At 41.7% G+C, this 22,348-nt stretch overlaps 1 protein-coding gene across 1 annotated transcript in view; it reads left to right on the plus strand.

Moving 5' to 3' along the window:
* Positions 1-3,483: 3,483 nt before the first annotated feature.
* LOC143942250 (vomeronasal type-2 receptor 26-like) overlaps positions 3,484-22,348 on the plus strand; it is a 33,272-nt gene continuing 14,407 nt past the window's right edge. The window contains exons 1-3 of the mRNA XM_077463496.1: positions 3,484-3,504; positions 3,633-3,854; positions 7,284-7,407. Of these exons, the coding sequence (XP_077319622.1) occupies positions 3,484-3,504; positions 3,633-3,854; positions 7,284-7,407 (367 nt within the window). The remainder of the gene's footprint in view (positions 3,505-3,632; positions 3,855-7,283; positions 7,408-22,348) is intronic.

The raw sequence follows: 22,348 nt of genomic DNA on the forward strand, positions 1-22,348 counted from the left end.
GATAAGACCCTCTATTTCATTCCACTGCACTCTGCAAACTGTACTGTACATCATACACTGTGGATATAAAAAGTCTACACACCCCTGTTAAAATGTCAGGTTTTTGTGATGTAAAAAAATGAGACAAAGAGATTAATTTGGGACGTTTTCCACCTTTAATGTGACCTATTAACCTATTAATGTGACCTATTAACTGTACTCAGTTGAAAAACAAACTGAAATATTTTAGGTGGAGGGAGGTAAAACTAAAAAAATTAAATAATGTGGTTGCATAAGTGTGCACACCCTCTTATAACTGGGGATATACAGTAACTGTGTTCAGAATTAAGCAATCATATTCAAACTCATGTTAAATAGTAGTCAGAACACAACTGCCATCATTTAAAGTGCCTCTGATTAACCCCAAATAAAGTTCAGCTGTTCTAGAAGCTCTTTGCTGACATAGATACATAGTTGGGTTGAAAGAAAGACACAAGGCCATCTAGTTCAACCAAAAAATAAAATAAATAAATAATAATAAAACCTATACCCATAATTGATCCAGAGGAATGCAAAAAATCCCAGCAAAGCATGATCCAATTTATTACTGCAGGGGAAAAAATCTCTTCCCGATCCCCCGAGAGGCAATCAAATTTTCCCTAGATCAACTTTACCTATAAATGTTAGCACCCAGTTATAATCTGTACATTTAGAAAATAATCCAGTCCTTTTTTATAGCAATCTACTGAGCTTGCCAGAACCACCTCTGGAGGGAGTCTATTCCACATTTTCACAGCTCTTACTGTGAAGAAACCTTTCAGTATTTGGAGATTAAATCTTTTTTCCTCTGGATGTAAAGAGTGCCCCCTTAAAGTGAATAACTCAACACCAAGTTCACTATATGGACCACATATGTATTTGTGCATGTTGATCATATCCCTTCTTGGTCTCCTCTGCTCAAGAGGGAATAGATTCAGTTGCTCTAATCTTTTCTCATAGCTGAGCTTCTCCATGCCTCTTATTAGTTTGGTTGCCCTTCTCTGCACTTTCTCCAGTTTCCTGATATCCTTTTTGAGAACCGGTGCCCAAAACTGAAATGCATATTCCAGATGAGGTCTTACTAATGATTTGTTCAGGGGCAAAATTATATCGCTCTCTCTAGAGTTTATAACTCTCTTAATACAAGAACGGACTTTGCTCGCTTTGGAAACCACAGCTTGGCATTGCATGCTATTATTGAGCTTATGATCTACCAACACCCCCAGATCCTTCTCCACCAATTTTTCCCCCAGTTGTACTCCCCTAAAATGTATGATGCATGCATATTCTTAGTCCTCAAGTGCAAAATTTTACATTTATCAACATTAAACCTCATTTGCCACTTTGTTGCTCAATTAGACAGTGCATTGAGGTTGGCTTGTAAATTGAAGACATCCTGTAAGGACGTTATTCCACTGCATAGCTTAGTGTTATCTGCAAAGACAGAATTGTTACTTTTAATCCCAGACACTATATCATTTATAAAGATGTTAAAACGTAATGGTCCCAGCACTTAACCTTGGGGTACATCACCGATAACCTCAGACCAGGGATATGCAATTAGCGGACCTCCAGCTGTTGCAAAACTACAAGTCCCATCATGTCTCTGCCTCTGCGTGTCATGCTTGTGGCTGTCAGAATCTTGCTATGCCTCATGGGCCTTGAAGTTCTGCAACAGCTGGAGGTCCGCTAATTGCATATCCCTGCCTTAGATCATTCAGAGTAAGACTCATTAAACTCTGCTCTCTCTACTCTCTGAATTCAGTCTTTTAGCCAGTTTTCATGCTCTTAGTCACATCCTACAACAAAGCCTTGGTCCGAAAAGAGCTTCCAAAATATCAGAGGGATCTCATTGTTAAAAGGTAATAGTCAGAAGAAAAGTAGAAAATAATTTGCAAGGCATTAGATATACCATGGAACACAGTGAAGACAGTCATCATCAAGTGGAGAAAATATGGCACAACAGTGACATTACCAAGAACTGGATGTCCCTTCAAAATTGATGAAAAAACAAGAAGAAATCTGGTCAGGGAGGCTGCCAAGAGGCCTACAGAAATATTAAAGGTGCACCAGGAATATCTGGCATGTACTGGCTGTGTGGTACATGTGACAACAATGTCCGGTATTCTTCATATGTCCGGGCTATGGGGTAGAGTGGAGGGTGAAAGCCTATTCTTACCAAGAAAAATATCCAAGCCTGGCTAAATTTTGCAAAAACACATATGAAGTCTCCCAAAAGCATGTGGGAAAATTTGTTGTGGTCTGATGAAAGCAAGATTTTACTTTTTGGCCATAATTCCAAAAGCTATGTTTGGTGCAAAACAACAATGCTCATCACCAAAAGAACACCATACCCACAGTGAAGCATGGTGGTGGCAGCATCATGCTTTGGGGCTGTTTTTCTTCAACTGGAACAGGGGCCTTAGTCAAAGTAGAGGGGAATTATGAACAGTTCCAAATATCAGTCAATGTTGGCACAAAACCTTCAGGCTTCTGCTAGAAAGCTGAACATAAAGAGGAACTTCATCTTTCAGCATGACAACGACCCAAATAATACATCCAAATCAACAGAGGAATGGCTTCACCAGAAGAACAATAAAGTTTTGAAATCGCCCAGCCAGAGCCCAGACCTGAATCCAATTGAAAATATGTTGGGTGATCTGAAGAGGGCTGTGCACAGGAGATGCCCTACCAATCTGACAGATTTGAAGTGTTTTTGAAAAGAAGAGGGGCAAATATTGCCAAGTCAAAATGTGCCATGCTGACAGACTCATACTCATAAAGACTGAGTGCTGTAATAAAATCAAAAGGTGCTTCAACAAAGTATTAGTTCACATTTATGCAACCATATTATTGTTTTTTATTTATTTTTTACTGCACTCCACCTAAAATATTTCAATGTGTTGTTCAACTGAGTTGCCCAGTTTGTAGGTCTCATTAAAGGTGAAAAAAGTTCTGAAATTATTTATCATTTTTTAACGTCACAGAAACCTGACATTTTTAACAAGGGTGTGTAAACTTTTTGTATTCACTGTACATCATATTACTCTACTCAGTAGACCATGCTTTAGAGCACAAACTTTATACTGTCGCAACCTGTGCTGCACTTCACAAATTTCATATTGTTCCCTGCTGTATGCTGTGGCATACATTGAGTACGCCACAACGCTGCACTCCATACAAGGGTACATTTTGGTTAGCTGGTATGTCATGCAGGAACCCTCATTTTAAAAATGAATGACTATATTACTATTATTCACATTAATCATCAATAATATATATATATATATATATATATATATATATATATATATTTTTATATATATATATATATATATATATATATATATATATACAACTATACAGTATATATATATATATATATATATATATATATATATATATATATATATATCTGTGGAGTGCTGCAACATGCACGGTGCAAAGGGATGCCATTAAGGAATCATGGTGCCACAGCACTCCCATGTGAGTACTTTTGCATTACTGTGAGTATCTCTGCACCACAAACGTGTGAACCCAGCCACATACGTTATTGTGTGTATGCAAACATATATTTATGCCTGTATCCAATAATTCTTTTTCCTCTTTTAAAGCTAAACCGCTACTTAAAAAATGTAAATATAATAACATCTTCTGGAGAAAACATTTCATTCAGCGAAGGAAGATTTGTTCAAGGCAATTTTGATATTTTAAATTGGGTTGTTGATTCAAATATGACAATGAAAAGCATTCTTGTTGGGAACTTGTTACCATTTGGACCTCAAAAGTTTTATTTAAATGACAGTATGATTACATGGAATCCATTGTTTAATCAGGTGAAAAATTACACTGCAAATCCGGGCCACCCACCGTAAATTCTAACATCTAACATTACAGTCTGCCAAGCGGTACACATGCCACGGCTGCAATGCTTTTCTTCACAGCTGTGGCAGTTTTAACAAGGCACATGTAATATCGTGCTGCAGAGTTTGACAGGTGCCACTGTCTGTTAAACTCACCCATTGAGATCAATGGGGCCACTACGCAACTGTGAGCCTGATGCTGGTCATACACTATATGAAAAATCGGAAATTCGGTCCTTTAGACCGTTCGTTCATTCTCTGATGGTTTTCCTGTCAGAATTCCAATGGAATTTCGCTCAAACTGTCTTGCCTACAAACGGTCAACCAAATTCCGACGGTCAATAACACTGCGACATACAACACATTTGACGGCACTATAAAAGGGAAGTTTAATGCTTTCGAGCATGCGTTGAATTGTTTCCGAGTATACGTCGGAATTTTGCGTGTCGGAATTGCATACACACGATCGAAAAATCCGATAGAAAGGTTTTCTGTCAGAAAAATTAAGAACAGGCTCTCAATGTAAAGTCCGTTGGAAATGCGACAGAAAAAGACCGATGGGTATACACACGGTCAGAAAGTCCGCTAAAAAGCTCCCATCGGACTGTTTCCATCGGAAATTCCGGTCGTGTGTACGCGGAATAAGAGTTTCAATTTGTATGCAATCAGGCAGGCCCTTGCACTACTATTTTGGTAAATCTGAAGACAAAAATCTGCAGAAAGTCTAATAGTGTGTATGGGGCCTAATGCTTGGCTCACTTTTGTGACGTGGTCCCACAATGTAAAACTACCATTCAGCAATAAAAAAAATAAAAACGTGTCAACGTTGCCATATGCAAACTGCTGGGGAGTGTCATTATATGTTAACGACACCCCTATTTCAGCTTGCATATCGCACTACGAACTGACAGTTCGGACATGAATCGGATCGCATATGTGTGAACACACATGCGATCCGATTATGGCCCGAACAGAAAAAAGGGTCCTGTGCGTGTTTGGACTGAATGCGGTGCAATATCAGCCATACTATCTGTATGGCCGACATCGCATGTAATGTGAACAGCAGTGGCGCTGCGAATTACATGCAATGTCTGGCATCACACTAGTGTGAATCGGGACTTAGCCCTGAAATTACAAAACATCTTATTTTGCTCATTAAAATGCTTTGGAAAAATCTCCAGTGGGGTCCATGGGGTTAATTTACTATAACTGGAGAGTACAAAATCTGGTGCAGCTCTGCATAGAAACCATTCAGCTTTTGGGTTTTATTTATAAAGTTTGAATGAAGAAGGGGGAGATAGATGAAGGGGACTGGAGGGTAACCAACCCCCGGGACTTTCTTAACGGTACCAAATATATATAAACAAGAATAAAATCAATAGAATTTTATTTGATGTACAAAAGACATTTCTCACATAGGACCAACAATTATGTCCATATATAAAAAAAATGACAAATACAAAAGCTAATACAAAAGCTCGTATAACTCCACAGATTACCACATTTCTTTCTTTTTTTGTAAATAATTAAGCCTGCATTGTTTCTTTTCTACATGTTTCGCTCTCTTGAGCTTCCTCAGGACAATTGCAGCATATGACAGTATGTGGAAAACTGAAAATATACAAAACATAAGACATAAAAATTCAATACATATGTAGAAACCCAGGGGGACATCTGAAGTGTCTTCCCATTGGTCTAACACAGTCAGTTGAATAGATCTGGTAGTATATTCATTCCGATCGCTTTTCTACCCAGAAAGGAATGAATTGACTACCTTGGCAGTAATGAAAAAACAGGACATAATTGAAATAAATTTAGAATAGATCATTACTTGATTGATTAAGAACAAACGCTCACTTGTTAACGGTGGCCTCCTACATTCATTACATAGACTAATACTGGTATAATTCACCAATTCGGCGATTATAAATTCAGTTGCAAATAAACAAAAGATGAAAATAAAATAGAGAAAAAAAATTAATAAATAAATATGTATAAGTAAAAATAAAAAACAACAAAACACAAGAAAATCTTACCCCATAAGGTTTGTGAGTTAGTATGATACAAAATCGTTGTTGGTGGATAATAAAATAGCTTAGACGAGAAGATTTTTCCTTTTTGTCCACCCGGACAGGTGGAATATGGTGAAAGCAGTGCTAGTAATCCCCAGTATTCTCCATGAGTCTGCAGAGGCGCGAGAGAATTGTATGCTATAATTAAGCCATTGGGGTATAACACCCTTATGGCAAAAGGTCAATAGTAAAAAGACCAACATACCTGGACTAAGCCCAGAAATGGCTGGAATGGAACCAGTTTGATATTGTCAATGCCCGTAGATTGCTTGTATCGTCAGATGGAAAATAGATATATTTTTTTATATTTTATTTATAAAGCTTAATTGAACAAGTTGAAGTTATAAGCTCATTGGCTACCATGCACAGCTGCACCCAATTATAAGATCTCCAGTTTTTGTAAATCAACCCCACTGTCTCAGTGAGGAACTCTCATTTGTACAAAATTCCTTTCACTTGCTATTGTGTCTCTAGCACGGAAAGTGTAGGGAAATATCTCCAGTTAGACAGAGACAACAAAATAAAAAATAAAATAGGAGCTATGAAGTAACATTGGCCATAGGAGGTTTCTGTAGCACATAAAGTGTTTCTAAAGGCATAAGGTTTTTTTTACTCTGCATTAAGTTTAAAATATTCCAATATCAGCCCACCTAAATCACTTCAGTACAGGAAATTCTCACCCCCTTCATGCCCAGAATATTTTTCAGATTTCAGCACCGTTACACTTTGAATGCCACTGTGTACTCTTGTGACAGATGTGGTCAATCATGGCTATCACATGGTACAGGTCCTCTGTGATTGGCCACTGTACTACGTGATTACTTTGATCAATCCCAGAGATCACATTAGTATACAATGAATGGCTATGAATGTATGCCATTATGTAATATTGATTGGTCACAGTGATCACATGGTACCAGGGCTGGCCCATTACAATGATGGGCCTTCCACTGTTTCCAGTGGACACAGCAGGTGACAGATTGCGCGCTGTGCATTGCCCAGGGCACACACACGTCGTATGAGTGTAGAACATCATGTGATGTCTTCCTGGGTTATAGTGATAGAGGTGATTAAACATTTACCTAGCTCCTCTCTCAATCCAGCTTTGTGCTTGTCTTGCACACATTCCCGGATGGCCCACACAAAGGCCCCTATAGAGCACAACTTGATATGGGAGCACTCGGAGAAGAGGAGGAGCAGACAGCACTGGTGGAAAACCCTAGAAGAGAAAGGGCAGGAAAATAAAATATGTTTATTATTTTGGGGAAGAAATGTATGCCTTCATAATCTCTTTAATAAATCAATATATTGCTTCTTTTTTTTTACCCAGACTCCTCGCTCTATGTGTAGTAATCCATGCTTACCTGGTTACAGGAAGTGCCTACGGGCTGGTACAATACCCTGCTGCTTTGACTGTGTACCATGCAATGATGGGGAAATAACAAATAGTACAGGTATTATATATTCAATATTTAAGTGACTGTACAAATAAATGGTCACTGCCCTCACCTATAACTGGCCTTTGCAGCAAGGAGCACATGGAAGGGCAACGCATGCAAAACAAAACCAAAGAAATTCTTGGTTCAACTTACCAACCAACCTGCTAATCAAACAAATTGTCCTGTCCAACAGTATGCCTTAAAAACAGGAGTTTAGTCTGCACATATTTGCATATTAAACCCCTGTTTTTAATGCATACTGTTAGACAGGACAATTTGGTTGGTTAGAATGTGGTCGGTAAATTGAGCCAGGAATTTATTTAGTTTTGTTTTGCATTTAAGTGACTGTATTGCTGTTTTTTTTTTTTTTATATATATATATATATATATATATATATATATATATCTTCTCATTAAATCTTTTTTATTGACCTACAAGGGTCACCTTTTATTCCTATTTTTAAATTTTCTTATAAAAGAAAAAACTTACAGTGCCAGCTGAAGCACCACTAGCAGTGTAGAAGGATATCACAATCCATATCACTGTTCAGTATGTAAATATGATTAAAAATCTGTAAGATAAAAAAAAGACATATATGCTCATATAGTATAATCAGTAATAACTATGGTATATATACCGTATTTATTGTATTTTGTATAACACGCACCCCAAGTTTAGGAGGGAAGTTTAAGGGAAAAAAAAATACTTTTTAAATGCCCATCAATGCAGACTTATCAGTGTCCATCTGCAGCCTTGTCCATCATTGCAGCTGGATCAGTGTCCATCTGCAGCCTTGTCCATCATCGCAGCATGATCAGCGTCCATCTGCAGCCTTGTCCATCATTGCACCATGATCAGCGTCCATCTGCAGCCTTGCCCATCATTGCAGCATAGCATGATCAGTAACCATCTGCAGCCTTGCCCATCATTGCAGCATAGCATGATCAGTGTCTATCTGCAGCCTTGCCAATCATTGGAGCATGATTTGTGCCCATCTGCTTTAATTTGCCACTGTTTGCAGCATGATTAGTGGCCAATTGCACATCAGTCTTTCCCCTGCAGAGGAAGGAACGAGTGCCGCCGAGATAGACAGAACCGGATGTCCTGTGTACTTGGCTCCACTCGGCTCATCTTGCAGTCCCGGCTCCTATGATGGACATAACACCGGTCCAATGGCAGGAGGTGGGACTGGGCGTGACTGCAAGTGGAACTGAGAGAAGCCGAGTACACAGGTGATTCGGCTCTGTCTATTTCGGCTGCGCTCGTTCCCTGCTTCCCCTCTGAAGCAGCTGTTCGGCATATAACAGACACCCACGATTTTCCCCTGATTTTAAGGTGGAAAAATATGCAGATTAATATGGTAGTTATCAGAATAAAGCATTTTCGTAGACAGTTCAATATTGGACACTTTTACACACTTCCTACCCAGCCCAATTTTCAGACAAAACCGGCGGACTTCTGGCGCTGTTCGCGGTGGCCATATTTGTTTACATTGTGAAGAACTTTGGCCCATGACACATCCATCATGGGGTACAGGACAGCCAATTGAGACATTTCAGCACATGGACAATTGGACATACCCCATACCTTATAAATAGACCTGATCAGGCGGCCATTTTACATTCTGTCTTTTGTCAGTGTAGGGAAAGGATGCTGTGTGGAGCAGGGACAGTCAGTCTATCACTAGCTATTACTATTAGGTCCTAGACATGTGCATTCGTTTTTGTCTGAATGCATTTTCGTCCGAATTTCAGCTATTTTCGTTTTGACAGAATCCGAAGAACGAAAGTTCCGACATAAATAAATGCTTTATTTTCGTTTTCATTGTTACAATAGTTCGATATAGAATAGGAGATTCGACGTGACTCTGACAATAACAATCTGTGTCTATAGAACCTGTGGTCGAATGTGCCTAACCTTACCTTCTCGACAGAGAAAAAAGATTTGACAGAGAGAAAAGATTCTGCAAGTTACTGTCCTAAAAAGTGTTTGGGGACCTGGGTCCTGCCCCAGGGGACATGTATCAATGCAAAAAAAAGTTTTGAAAGCTGACGTTTTTTCGGGAGCAGTGATTTTAATAATGATTAAAGTGAAACAATAAAAGTGTAATATTCCTTTTAATTTCGTAGGGGGGGGGGGGGGTGTCTATAGTATGCCTGTGAAGGGACGCATGTTTCTGGTGCTTAGTACTGTCCCTGCACAAAGTGTCATTTATGCAGGAAAAAAAGTCCTTTAACCACTTCCCGACCAGCGCACGACGATGTACGTCGACAGAATGGCACGGGCAGGCATATTGGCGTACATGTACGTCCAATATTCTATGCCGCCCTGCCATCGGGAGCGCGCCGCCGGCGGCGCGCTCCCGCGCTGGTCGGGACCCCCGTGAGTCCGGTCGCGGGACCCGCGGACTCGATCGCCGCGGGCATCCCCACGATCGTCTCACGGAGCGGCCGAATGGAGGAAATGCTGTATAAACAACATTTTTCCATTCTGCCTAGCAACTAGTGACGCTGATCTCTGCTCCATGTGATTGGAGCAGAGATCAGTGTACACTAAATGAAAGCCCAACCCCCCCACAGTTAGTAACACACCCCTAGGAACACTTAACCCCTACACTACCACCCACTGGTTAACCCTTTCACTGCCAGTGTCATTTACACAGGAATCACTGCATTTATATAGCAGTGATTACTGTATAAATGACAATGGTCCCAAAAATGTGTCAAAAATGTCCGATGGGTCCCCGACAATGTCGCAGTCACAATAAAAATCGCAGATCGCCGCCATTACTAGTAAAAAAAAAAATAATAAAAAATTATTAATAAAAATGCTATAAAACTATCCCTATTTTGTAAACGCTATAACTTTTGCGCAAACCAATCAATAATCGCTTATTGCGATTTTTTTAACCAAAAATATGTAGAAGAATACGTATCGGCCTAAATTGAGGGAAAAAAATGTTTTTTTATATATTTTTGGGGGATATTAATTATAACAAAAAGTAAAAAATAATGCGTTTTTTTTCAAAATTGTCGCTCTATTTTTGTTTACAGCGCAAAAAATAAAAACCGCAGGGGTGATCAAATACCACCAAAAGAAAGCTCTATTTGTGGGAAAAAAAGGACGTCAATTTTGTTTGGGAGCCACGTCGCACGACCGCGCAATTGTCAGTTAAAGCGACGCAGTGCCGAATCGCAAAAAGTGCTCTGGTCTTTGACCAGCAAATTGGTCCGGTCTGAAAGTGGTTAAAATCACTCTCAGCTATTATGAATTGTCGGCTCCGTAATACAGAGAACACTCATTGAAAGTCATTGATAAAAATAAATAAATAAAAAAAAAGTGTGGGGGTCCCCCAAATTCAATTACCAGGCCCTTCAGGTCTGGTATGGATATTAAGGGGAACCCTGCGTCAAATTTAAAAAAAAAAATTGACGTGGGGTTCCCCCTAAATATCCATACTAGACCCTTCAGGTCTGGTATGGATATTAAGGGGAACCCCGCGTCAAATAAAAAAAAAATTGACGTGGGGTCCCCCTAAAAATCCATACTAGACCCTTTATCCAAGCACGCAATCTGGCAGGCCGCAGGAAAAAAGGGGGGGACGAGAGAGCGCCCCCCTCCCTCCTGAACCGTACCAGGCCACATGCCCTCAACATTGGGAGGATGCTTTGGGGGTCTGTGACCCCTCAAAGCACCTTGTCCCCATGTTGATGAAGACAAGGGCCTCATCCCCACAACCGTGGCCGGTGGTTGTGGGGGTTTGTGGGCGGGGGGCTTATCAGAATCTGGAAGCCCTCTTTAACAAGGGGACCCCCAGATCCTGCCCCCCTGTTTGAAAGGATAAGGGGGTACAAAAGTACCCCTACCATTTCACAAAGAAAGTGTAAAAAATAGTTAAATAAGACAAACACACTTTTGAAAAATTCCTTTATTAAAAATAAAAAAAAATTAAAAAAAGATTCCAGCGGTGGTAATTCACTCTTGCTATCCAGCAACGGATGATCATCTCTCCGGGGTCCAGCGATGGGTGATCTGAATCAGCGCAGGGAATCCATCCATCTTCTGTCTCCACGGAGGAGACACTGCGGGGATTCCGCCGGCCTGACGTTTGTTATATGCGGAGGGCGAGGCCACCTGTCACCTGACCCCGCCCCCTGTGACGCAAGGGGAAACCCGGGGTTCCCCATGACGTATGGGTGACCCTGCCCCCCTCTGATGTAACGGAAACCTGCCTGTAACTAAATTAATTAATTTTTCGGACGAAAACTAAATTCCGAAACAAAATATTCTACTCTGCACATGTCTATTAGGTCCACAAAAGTTATTTTAAGGACTGGTATAGGTGTACAGTATATAGGGTTGTAATAGACCTATAATATACTTTTTTTCAAGTATATTATGGTGCACTGCTGACTGCTGTGCTGCTGAGGGCTTGCTGACCGATTCTGCAGCTGTCTTTTATCAGTGTAGGGAGGGACAGTTTGGTGTTTGGAGCAGGGACAGTTTGCAAATCACTAGCTACTAGGTCCACAAAGGTCCTTTTAAGGACTGGTATAGGTGTACAGTATATAGGGTTGTACACGTATAATATACTTTCTTTCAAATATAGAAAGCATTTTATACTTGACTGCTGTGCTGCTGAGCTGATCGCTAACCGATTCTGCAGCTGTCTTTTATCAGTGTAGGGACTGAGGGACAGTCTGCAAATCACTAGCTACTAGGTCCACAAAGGTCCTTTTAAGGACTGGTATAGGTGTACAGTATATAGGGTTGTACAAGTATAATATACTTTCTTTCAAATATAGAAAGCATTTTATACTTGACTGCTGTGCTGCTGAGCTGATTGCTGACCGATTCTGCAGCTGTCTTTTATCAGTGTAGGGACTGAGGGACAGTCTGCAAATGACTAGCTTCTAGGTCCACAAAGGTCCTTTTAAAGACTGGTATAGGTGTACAGTATATAGGGTTGTACACATATACTTTCTTTCAAATATAGAAAGCATTTTACACTTGACTGCTGTGCTGCTGAGCTGAGTACTGACCGGTTCTGCAGCTGTCTTTTATCAGTGTAGGGGCTGAGGGACAGTTTGGTGTTTGGAGCAGGGACAGTCTGCAAATCACTAGCTACTAGGTCCACAAAGGTCCTTTTAAGGACTGGTATAGGTGTACAGTATATTGGATTGTACATGTATAATATACTTTCTTTAAAGAAAGTATATTATACGTGTACAACCCTATATACTGTACACCTATACCAGTCTTTAAAAGGACCTTTGTGGACCTAGTAGCTAGTGATTTGCAGACTGTCCCTCAGTCCCTACACTGATAAAAGACAGCTACAGAATCGGTCAGCACTCAGCTCAGCAGCACAGCAGTCAAGTATAACATGCTTTCTATATTTGAAAGAAAGTATACTTAACCATCTATAAACGTATCCAGGTGTTAGACTTCTGGACTGGCTGATTACCCGATCTGGTTTACCAGCACCATGGCTGAGGATCAGCACTGGACTGGCACCTCCGGACCACTGCAGTGGAGCCCTGCATAGGAGGGGGTAAGGGCCGGGCAGAGGGAGGGGCTCAAGCACAGGTTGGCACACTGGGACACTGGCACAGGACTGCACTGCCCTGACTGTGGCACTGATCATCTCCTGCACCCCCTTCATAGCCTGGCCTGACCTTGCCTCTCCTCCATGGCCTTCATGCGCTCCTGAATTGTCAAAATTTCACAGATAAAAAAAGAATGCTTGTCGTTGTCGATTTGTTATGTCAGTGTCCATGTTGTGGGACTATGTGTGCACAGCTAATAAGTATTTTGTGGCTGAAAATATGACCTGGAGGTTTTTAAGGTTCGCTTGCCATTAAAGTCAATGGGGCCCACCGCAAACTTTGCGGTTCACAAACTTTTGCCCGCATTTGCGGTTCGCGAAACATCCCGTTGGAAGTTCGTCCATCACTACTTGTGACGTATCCTGCCTGTTTTGGTGCATATTGGAGACGGAGTTGCTGTACATCCCCCTAAGTGTGGTACACCACTAAGCCTTTGAGACTCATTAGGCATATGCCTAGTTGGGTCCACTGTATCCGGTAAGCCTTTTTCCATATGGTGGTGGATATCTACAGTCAACTCACACAAGTCACTTTAATCTTCAGGATAATTCACATTATCACCTATTATTCTTTCAGCACTTTTATGGACTGTATTATGCATTTATAGTTGGATTTATATTTACTATATAATTATTTTATACATAGCAGCTACTTCCATTTATGAACTGTTTGAGATATATATATATGGTTTTGCTCATATTTAGCACTGCATATTCACACTAATTTGTTACAACCAATTTTGATGTAGGTAATTTGTTTGTTTCATCCTATTCATATATCACGATTGGGATATTAAGCACTTTTATTTTGTAGTTTTCATTTGATTGTGAAATTACATTGACTATCATCAGCGCTGCACTATATTTATTTATTTTGTGAAAGTTCTGCTATCAAGCAGAATGTAGGCTTAAGTGTCATCATCCCAGAATAGGCAAGGGAGAAGGGAATGGGTGGGAAAGTCAGGTGCTGGGATCTTATGGGTAAAAAGGTACAATGGAAATACCATGAACTATCCTTCATGGTAAGCGCAGGATCATATGAGCTGACGTGGGATATTCGATCTTCCATCTTACGATCTTTAAAAAAGTGTCATACATTAAAGAGGAGCTGTATGTAGCAATTATGTGGTGTCCTGAGATCTGGAACCATTATAGGAGTAAGGTGATTTGCCAAAGCCTGTGCCTGGGTATTTAGAGAGCTTTGATTTCTTGGTGGAGAGAGGTTTGGAGGGTGATGATAATGGGGTGAGAGGGGGAGATACCCCCTGCGGTGCGATTCCGAATTCCCAGAATGTCAATCAGGGGGATTTGCAGTTGTTCACAAAAAGCTGGGATATCTTCTGGCATCCTAAGGTAGTGCTGTTTGCCCAAGAATGTGGCATTTAAGGTGAAAGGAAAACGCCAGCGGTACGGGATGCCTTTTTCTCTCAGTGCGGCTGGTATAGGCCGCATGGCTTACCTGTTCTGCAAGGTAATGTGAGAGAGATCCTGAAACAGGGAAATAGTATGTTCATTAAAGAAGATTTGGTTGTTCTTCCTTGCTTTGTTCAGGATCTCTTCTTCCAATGGAAAGCTGTGTAGGCAGCATATAATATCCCTGGGGGGAGCCGTGTCATTGGGGTGAGCATTAAGTGCCCTATGAGCCCTCACAAAATCAATATCAGTGTACTTGGGGCATTCAAGCAATTCATTAAATACTGCCTGGGGTGCCTGTTTGATTTTATTGGGCTCTACCTTCTCTGGTATACCTTCCACCCTGATATTCTGTCTCCTTCCCTTATCGTCCAGATCCTCCAGGTGTCTGTTAATGAGGATTAGGTGAGTTGCATGTGAGGAAACTGTGCTTGCCAGTCTTCCCACAGCCCTGTTACATTTGGCTTCTGCCCTCTCTGTATGTGAGAAGTGATCAGATAGAGCTAGAAGGTCTGCTTTCAGGTCAGTGATGGCAAATGAGAAAGTGTTTTTAATGTCAGCTGCGATTTTAGTCATCTCTGACAGCTGCAATGGGTGGTCTGTGCACACCAGGTCCCTTACCGTTTCTTCAGTGGCTGACAGGGAGTCCTCACTCTATTCTGCCTAGTGTCCCTGCAGTGCCATCTTAGCTGTGGAGCGGCCTTGTGTCCTGTGCGACTGGAATTCAAACAATTCCGGTATGCTGCGGGATCCTGGAGTGGAGTGTGAGCGGTGCTGCTGTTGAAGGCCAGGCTGATCTTTGTCTCGCCTGCTGCCCCTTGCCAATTTTTGAGGCTGGAAGGGGTTGATTATGCCACGGGTAATGTGGAGTTCAGCTATGCTGCTTCCATTCCTGTTGAGCTCAAGGTCATGCCCCCTGGGAATGCCATTTAAGTTCATGTATGTTTGAAAATGGATCAGATACCCACCAAATGCCCCATTTTAGAAATATACTGTATTTAGTAAGAGTCCGGGTGAATTTTTTGAAGTTTTAATTTTTGGCACAATTGGTGTGGCAGTGACCAGTAACAGTATGTAAAAATATATATATATATATTTTCCTTTTTTACAATCTTTTACCATAGTGACATTGTAGTTCTTTAGGGAGCTGATGTGGATTTTATTTTTTACACTATGACTCTATGACACTATGCTTATTACAGTGATAACTCATTATGCACTTTTGTAATAGCTGTGATGGCCAAAGCTGGTAAAGGTCTGCTGTGATTGACCCCTGTACCATGTGATCACCATGACCAATCACAGAGATCAAAATAATACACAATGAATGGCTATAAATGAAAGCCATTGTATGCAACTAACATATGATCTCCGTGATTGGTCACAGCGGTCGCATGGTAATGGGTACCCAGGACAATGGCCTTATGCTGTGTATGGTGGACATCACAGATCATGCTGTTGCACACCCCTGGGGTGTGCTAAATTGGTAAGTGTGGCATGACATCATGTAATGGCCACATGAGATAAGGAAGCTCCCACCCGGCCATATTATTAGAATGGGCCCGACAGGAGAAGGTTAAAATTGTTGATATAACTGTTGAGCTTATTAAAAATCATTCAGAGTCAAGTTAAAAGAGATTCAATAAGTATTTTTTGTTTTAGGAAGATTATTTAGAAGAACTGTCTGCAATCCTACATAGTACATATCTAATTAAAAATAAATATAATAATAAAAAAAAAATAACACTTGTAATATACTTTTTTTAAAATAAAATATAGATTATATACCATGTAGCAAGGTCCCAGCCCTCCTTCGGTCTAAAGGGAGCCTCCAGGGCAGGAGATAGCTGACATCCTCCTGTATATGGTGGGTTGCATGACATAGTGGGTGTAATGCAAGGTAGATTGATTGGGCGTCAGACACTTATTGAATGCAAAAGAGATTTTATTTCTCTTAACAGAACTTTGGGAGAGAAGGTTAGCACCAGGACACCCTTAGGTAGTTGCAAGATTAATTGACTTCAACAGGAGGACAGCCATGTAGGGAAAGGCATCCAGCAAGACGCCACATCTTCATGTATAGGAATGCTGTCTCCTTCACTTCCACTACAATCACTTCTTGTAGTTCTTCAGCCCACTGAGCTCCCAGTCTCTCACTAAACTAGATGATTCACTGCCATTGAATCCCTTGAGCTCCTCCAATCTTCACGGTAGTATCTTCCTCAAGCGTCACCCCACCTCTCTGCTGGGTCTCTAGCTTGGCACTCAAGATACTTCTCAAACTTCACTCCACTGGCCTGCTCATTCTCTGGCTTGAAACACAAGGCTGCTCTGCAAGTGTCACCACCGCTGGATGGGTCCCTGGCTTGATACCCACTGAAGTTTCCCGATTCTTCACCGTCCCTGGTTGGGGAGAATACTGCTCCAGTACTTGCTTCAGTTACTCACTGTAGTCCCTGGTAAAAAGACAGATGGTCCCTAACTGGTGACAGCTTCCCCTCTATCTCCGACCATGACAAGTTCTCAAGTGGCAGAACTGTCACTTCTGGTTGAACTGCAAGTTGCAATCCAAACCCTGTGCTGCTCTATTGCTTCTGGATAGGCCCTCAGAAAGCCTAGTAGCCAGATGTGCCTGGGATAGGCCCAAAGTCCGGCCTAGCAGCTGGGGCAATACAACACATGTACACCCAGATAGCCGTCCGGGTGGCACAGAACACCAATCACCTGACTCCACCCAAATGTATAGGTTCTGCCAGCAGGCCAAGGGATTAAAGAAAACCCCTGCTCATATCTAATGCCCCCAAGTACCCAGCCACCTAGCGGTAAAAGAGAGAAATGCAGCAATTACAAACTAAGAGTGAAATCAATTGATGCTCAACAATTAACCATGGCAGCTATACCTGGCAGGTAAATTTAGGAACAACCCTGCCTAAACACCAAGGTTCTACATCCTCCCCCTGGCCACAAAACGATGTCTCTTAGTTTGTAGAAAAATAATTTGAGCTCTCAAGCCTGAGAGCGAATGTCCTAGCAAAAACTGGGATGGGTGTGGAAACAGGGAAAGAGTAACAATGGTGACAATATATAAAAGAAAAAAGATATTACTGAGCTGTCTGAAATAAGTAAATATGTGCATAAAAAGCAGTAACTTCCTGTGAAATACACACAGCAACAATACACTTGCAAAAAATAAGTTGCGCTAATGATTGAAAAAGCGAGTACAAAATATAGCTGAATAATAACAATGAATAAAGTCCATCCAGTGAAGTGACATCAACGTGATAATAAATGACAATACACCCAAGAAACGAAACACACCTCATTCTGAGCTTCAGGTAGCTGCTTCCGAGATGACTTCATTTTAAGGGCAAATGCTCAAACCTATGCTAACCTAATGGGAATAAAAAGTTTGTGGTTTCCCAATGATAAAAACATTTAAAACCCCATCTAAACTTATAAGTACCAAAAATTATGAATTTCAATGATCCTAAATATGCCAATGAACTCCCTATCTCAATGTACAAATTCAATCAGATCTGATTTGGTGAACGTGTATTTCCATCAAAATCAGATCTGAGTAGGGGTAATTGCACCCATTTTTGGTTGCAAAATTGAGCGCCACCTACTCCTCAAAAAAAGGGGGGGTACAGGAAGAAAAGTTCTCCGCCAGTTCATTTGACCAGAAGAAAATCGAAAGCTGTTACAGGTGACACCCACTTCAGGAGACATAGCGGCCTCTAGTAGTAATTCTAACACTGTCAAATTTATTCGGTAAATATATAAATAAAAATATTTATCTCTGAAGCAGCAATACATGAATCACCATTTCAAAGATTTTGGATATTGGTACACTCTAATGCCCTATACACACAGTCGGATTTTCAATGTTCAATGGGAGCTTGTTGTCGGAAATTCTGACCATGTGTGGGCTCCATCGGACATTTTGGCTATGATTAATGGATAAAGACACAAAATCAACAAAAAATTGTGCTCTTGAAAATAGCTTTCACCTTCCTCCCTTGGGCCACAAGGAGATAGAGCGACCTAACCAAGGTCACCCCATCTGGGGGCTTACCAATCCCCTCCAAAACCTAATGAGGTAGGCCAGCTAAGCCAAGAGGGACATTGCACTAAAACATATACAATTAAGTTGGTAGCAATGCTGAAGCTCAAAATTAATTTACAACATAAAATCCATCAAAAAATGTCTAAAAAATGTCTTCTAGGAATTGTAGGCATTAAATCTATCTATGCCCTTTAAATAGACTGTTGACAGGATCTCTATTGTGGTGTGTGCCATAATGCTTAGAAACCGAACCATTTTTAATATTATTGATGTGTTCTCCAAGACATATATGTAAGGCATGCTTGGTCCTGCCCACATATTGCAACCCCCAAGGGCTTTGCAACAGGTAGAATACACCCTTCGTAGAACATGTGATGAATGGTTCTATGCGTTGGTCAACAGATGTACTCGAAGAAACAAAGACATCCATCTTCTTGCTTTTACATCTTTTCAAAGAGCAGACTTGACACTTCCTCATTGAAAAAAAACAAAGTTTCTTGAGGGTCAAAAACCTTGGGGGCAATTTTATCCCTAAAAGAAGGAACATCCTTAAATTTTACTTGTGGGTTCACTGGCAAAAATGTTTTAATCACTCGATCACTGCCCAATAGGTGCCAATGTTTGCGGATGAGTCGTTTAAACTTATAATGCTAACTGGAAAAAGTGGTGATAAATGGTACTGAAGGTATTCCATCACCATCACCATTTTGAACTTTCTCAATCAGCAAACTTGATCTATCTCACCCACCTGTTCAATGGAGTTTTACAAGAACTATGAGCTGTAACCTTTCTTAACAAGTCTGTTCTTCAGAATGCTGGCCTGAGCTCTAAAATCCCCTACCTCAGTGCAGTTGTGCCTTATTCTCAAAATTGGCTCTTGGGCACCGACTTGAGCCAGGAGTCATGATGCCAACTGTCCAGAGGTATGAACGAGTTCCTATCTTTGGTTTTGAAGTAGGTAATAGTATTAACACTAGGGAGTTCTTAGAAATAGTTAGATCCAACAAATTTACTTCTTTTAGACTAGCCTCATGGCTAAACCTTATCATCCTATCATTGTTGTTAAGGGAAACAAAAAATTCATCCAGTTCAGGACCAGTAGCAATAGATGACTTTCTCCTCCCACTTGGCCAGACTCAGGGAATATCTAGCCCCCATAGCAACTGCTCGTTCCTGATGGAAGAATTGATTATTGAACCAGAAATAGTTATGGCCAGCTGAAAATTCTAGTAGCTCTATGATAAACTCCCGATGGTTTAGTGGCAAATCTGATAAATAGTATCTCAATGCTGCTATATCCAAGTTATAGGGTATGACGGTATATAAGGATATAACATCAGCTGCTAACAGCCACATATAATCCGTTGGATTGAATTGCAATAATAAATGAATGACATCCCGTGTGTCCTTAACCACTTCCCACCAGGCCTATGCACATATATGGCTGGGTGGGAGCCGTCTACTTCTGATAGGATGTTCAGGAACGTCCTTCAGAAGGAGCGGGATCGCGCGCGCGTGCCCGCGCAGCGGCGCGATCCCGATGTGCTTGTGTCACCCGGATCTCAGATCGGCAGGAGGGCTCTGTGATTGGCCCTCCTGATCACATGATGGCCGTGTCCAATCACGGCTGTCATGTGATGTAAACAAACAGCCGGTTGCTAGGCAATCGGCTCCTCCTCTCCTCACACAGAAGTCATCGCTGAGGAGAGGAGAGCAGATCGCTGCAGCCGGCTGATGATCAGTGAGTATGAGCTGTTTTTTACAGCTTTTTACTCACTGATCATCAGTCTAGTGTAAACACACAACACACCACACAGTATAAACACAATGTCCCCACACATGTCCCCAAAACACACATGTCCCCAAAACATACATGTCCCCAAATAATAAAAACACATGTCCCTAATAATAAAAATATGTCCCCCACATATGTCCCACTAAAATCACATGTCCCAATGATTATCTGCACACATATGTACATGATCACCTGCACACATATGTGCATGATCATTTGCGTACATATGTCCGTGATCACACAAACCAATTATTATACACATGGAATTTTTTTTACCAAAAACATGTAGCAGAATACATTTTGGCTTAAATTTATGACAAAATTAGATTTTATTGGATTTCTTTTAAAATAGAAAAAAGAAAATATTGTTTTTTTTCCAAATTTCCGTTTTTTTGCGCTTATATTGCAAAAAATAAAAAACAGAGTCGTGAATAAATAACACCAAAATAAAGCTCTATTTGTGCGAACAAAATGATAAAAATTTCATTTGGGTACAGTGTAGCATGACCGCGCAATTGTCACTGAAAGCGCTAGAGCGATGAAAGCTGAAAATTGAGCTTGGAAGGAAGGGGGCGAAAGTGCCCTGTATTGTAGTGGTTAAGATATGATGGCATCTGTTGAATCAAAGGCTGCAAAAAGAAGTCTATATACTTGCCCACCCGGGACGTAACCGAGTCAATGCCACTGCCTATGGGACGTCCTGGGGTGCAAGTAAGACTCTTGCGTATTTTGAGCAAATAATACAGAATTGGTGTGCGTGGGGCCTTAGGCACCAGGAACAACTTCTAGTTTTAATTAAAACATTAGTGTCAAAGGCTTTCTTCACCAGTGACTCCAGTGCTTTCTTGTATTTGATAGCTGGATTTCCACTTAACAAAATGTGTTACGATTGCCCACTATTCTATGCATCTCTTTAAGGTCAGTTCTTGTTGTTACAAAGAGAGTCTAACCACTCTTCTAGAGGGGCAGAGCACCATGAGGTAGGCGCGCTCTGGACGTCCTCTCGCCTCCCCGCCCCCCGGAACCCCCACGAAGCAGAGCTCCTTCCCCTGCCATGCCATGCACGACGAGCGGAGAACGGAGCGGCCACCCACGTTAAGCCCCGCCGAAGGACCCTGCAGAGGAGAGCCGACCATCGCCCGTGCTGTCCTCCTCGCCCCCCCCGCATGCCGTACGCTGCTCAGTACGGGGGGACAAGCGGCGTCGGAGCTGAGGGTGGGAGCTCTCCTGACACCTTGGCTGTTCGCCGTCCTGAGGACGTAGGCAAGGGGGAGCTGCGCATCCAGAATGCAAAGAACGGTGGAAATCAGGCGCTGTTAAGCCGAAGGGCTGCTTAACCCAGCCATTGAGAGAAGAGTAACAAGCCTGACCTCCATACACAGCTAGGAGAGAGACACTCATCCCAGGTGAGAGAGGGATGGGACCCGCCACTCGAACCTGCAAATCCCTGGTTTTGGAGGTTTCAATCAACAAAATGTGAGTTAATGTGGGGATGAAGGAGATGTGGTTGGTGAGAGGAGTTACAGCAGTGTGGGAGACACATGATCAGTAAACTGTGTGGCATGAGAGATACTTGAACGCACTATAATAACACTGCTGTCTATGCTTTGGCTTGCCGCATACTATGAGGGCTACCTGTACGGAGAAAGTAGCTGGGTAAACTTAATAAGAAGCCCTAGCCCCAGTACACCCCAGATGGTTCCCCCGACCCTCCTATTTAAGTGTCAAATTTGCTACTGTGTCGGTGTAACTCAGAGCGGGGGGGGGTCTGTCCTGAGGAGCCACGGAAGGAACCCTGCGAGGCAGGGGGGGGAGGTCCGCTACAGCCAGCTAAAACCCGGTTGCTCCACACAAACTCTGGTCTGGAGGGTCTCAGGCAAGGGGTATTAATAGAGACATCAATATATTCAGGACTACCGTGCCTCTGGGTGTGGGAGAGTGGAGCTTCGGAAGCAGTCCATGCCAACACCTACTTCGCAAAAACAAACGGGTTCCCCAAAGTTTGACCTCACTGTAGGCGAACGTTAAAGGACCAAAGTTTGAAGAGTATTAATCAGCATAAACAGGGGCCTG

Source organism: Lithobates pipiens, unplaced genomic scaffold (assembly GCF_037356315.1).
Source record: "Lithobates pipiens isolate NorthernLeopardFrog02 unplaced genomic scaffold, aLitPip1_a1.2 Scaffold_30, whole genome shotgun sequence".
In the NCBI taxonomy this organism is placed as follows: domain Eukaryota; kingdom Metazoa; phylum Chordata; class Amphibia; order Anura; family Ranidae; genus Lithobates; species Lithobates pipiens.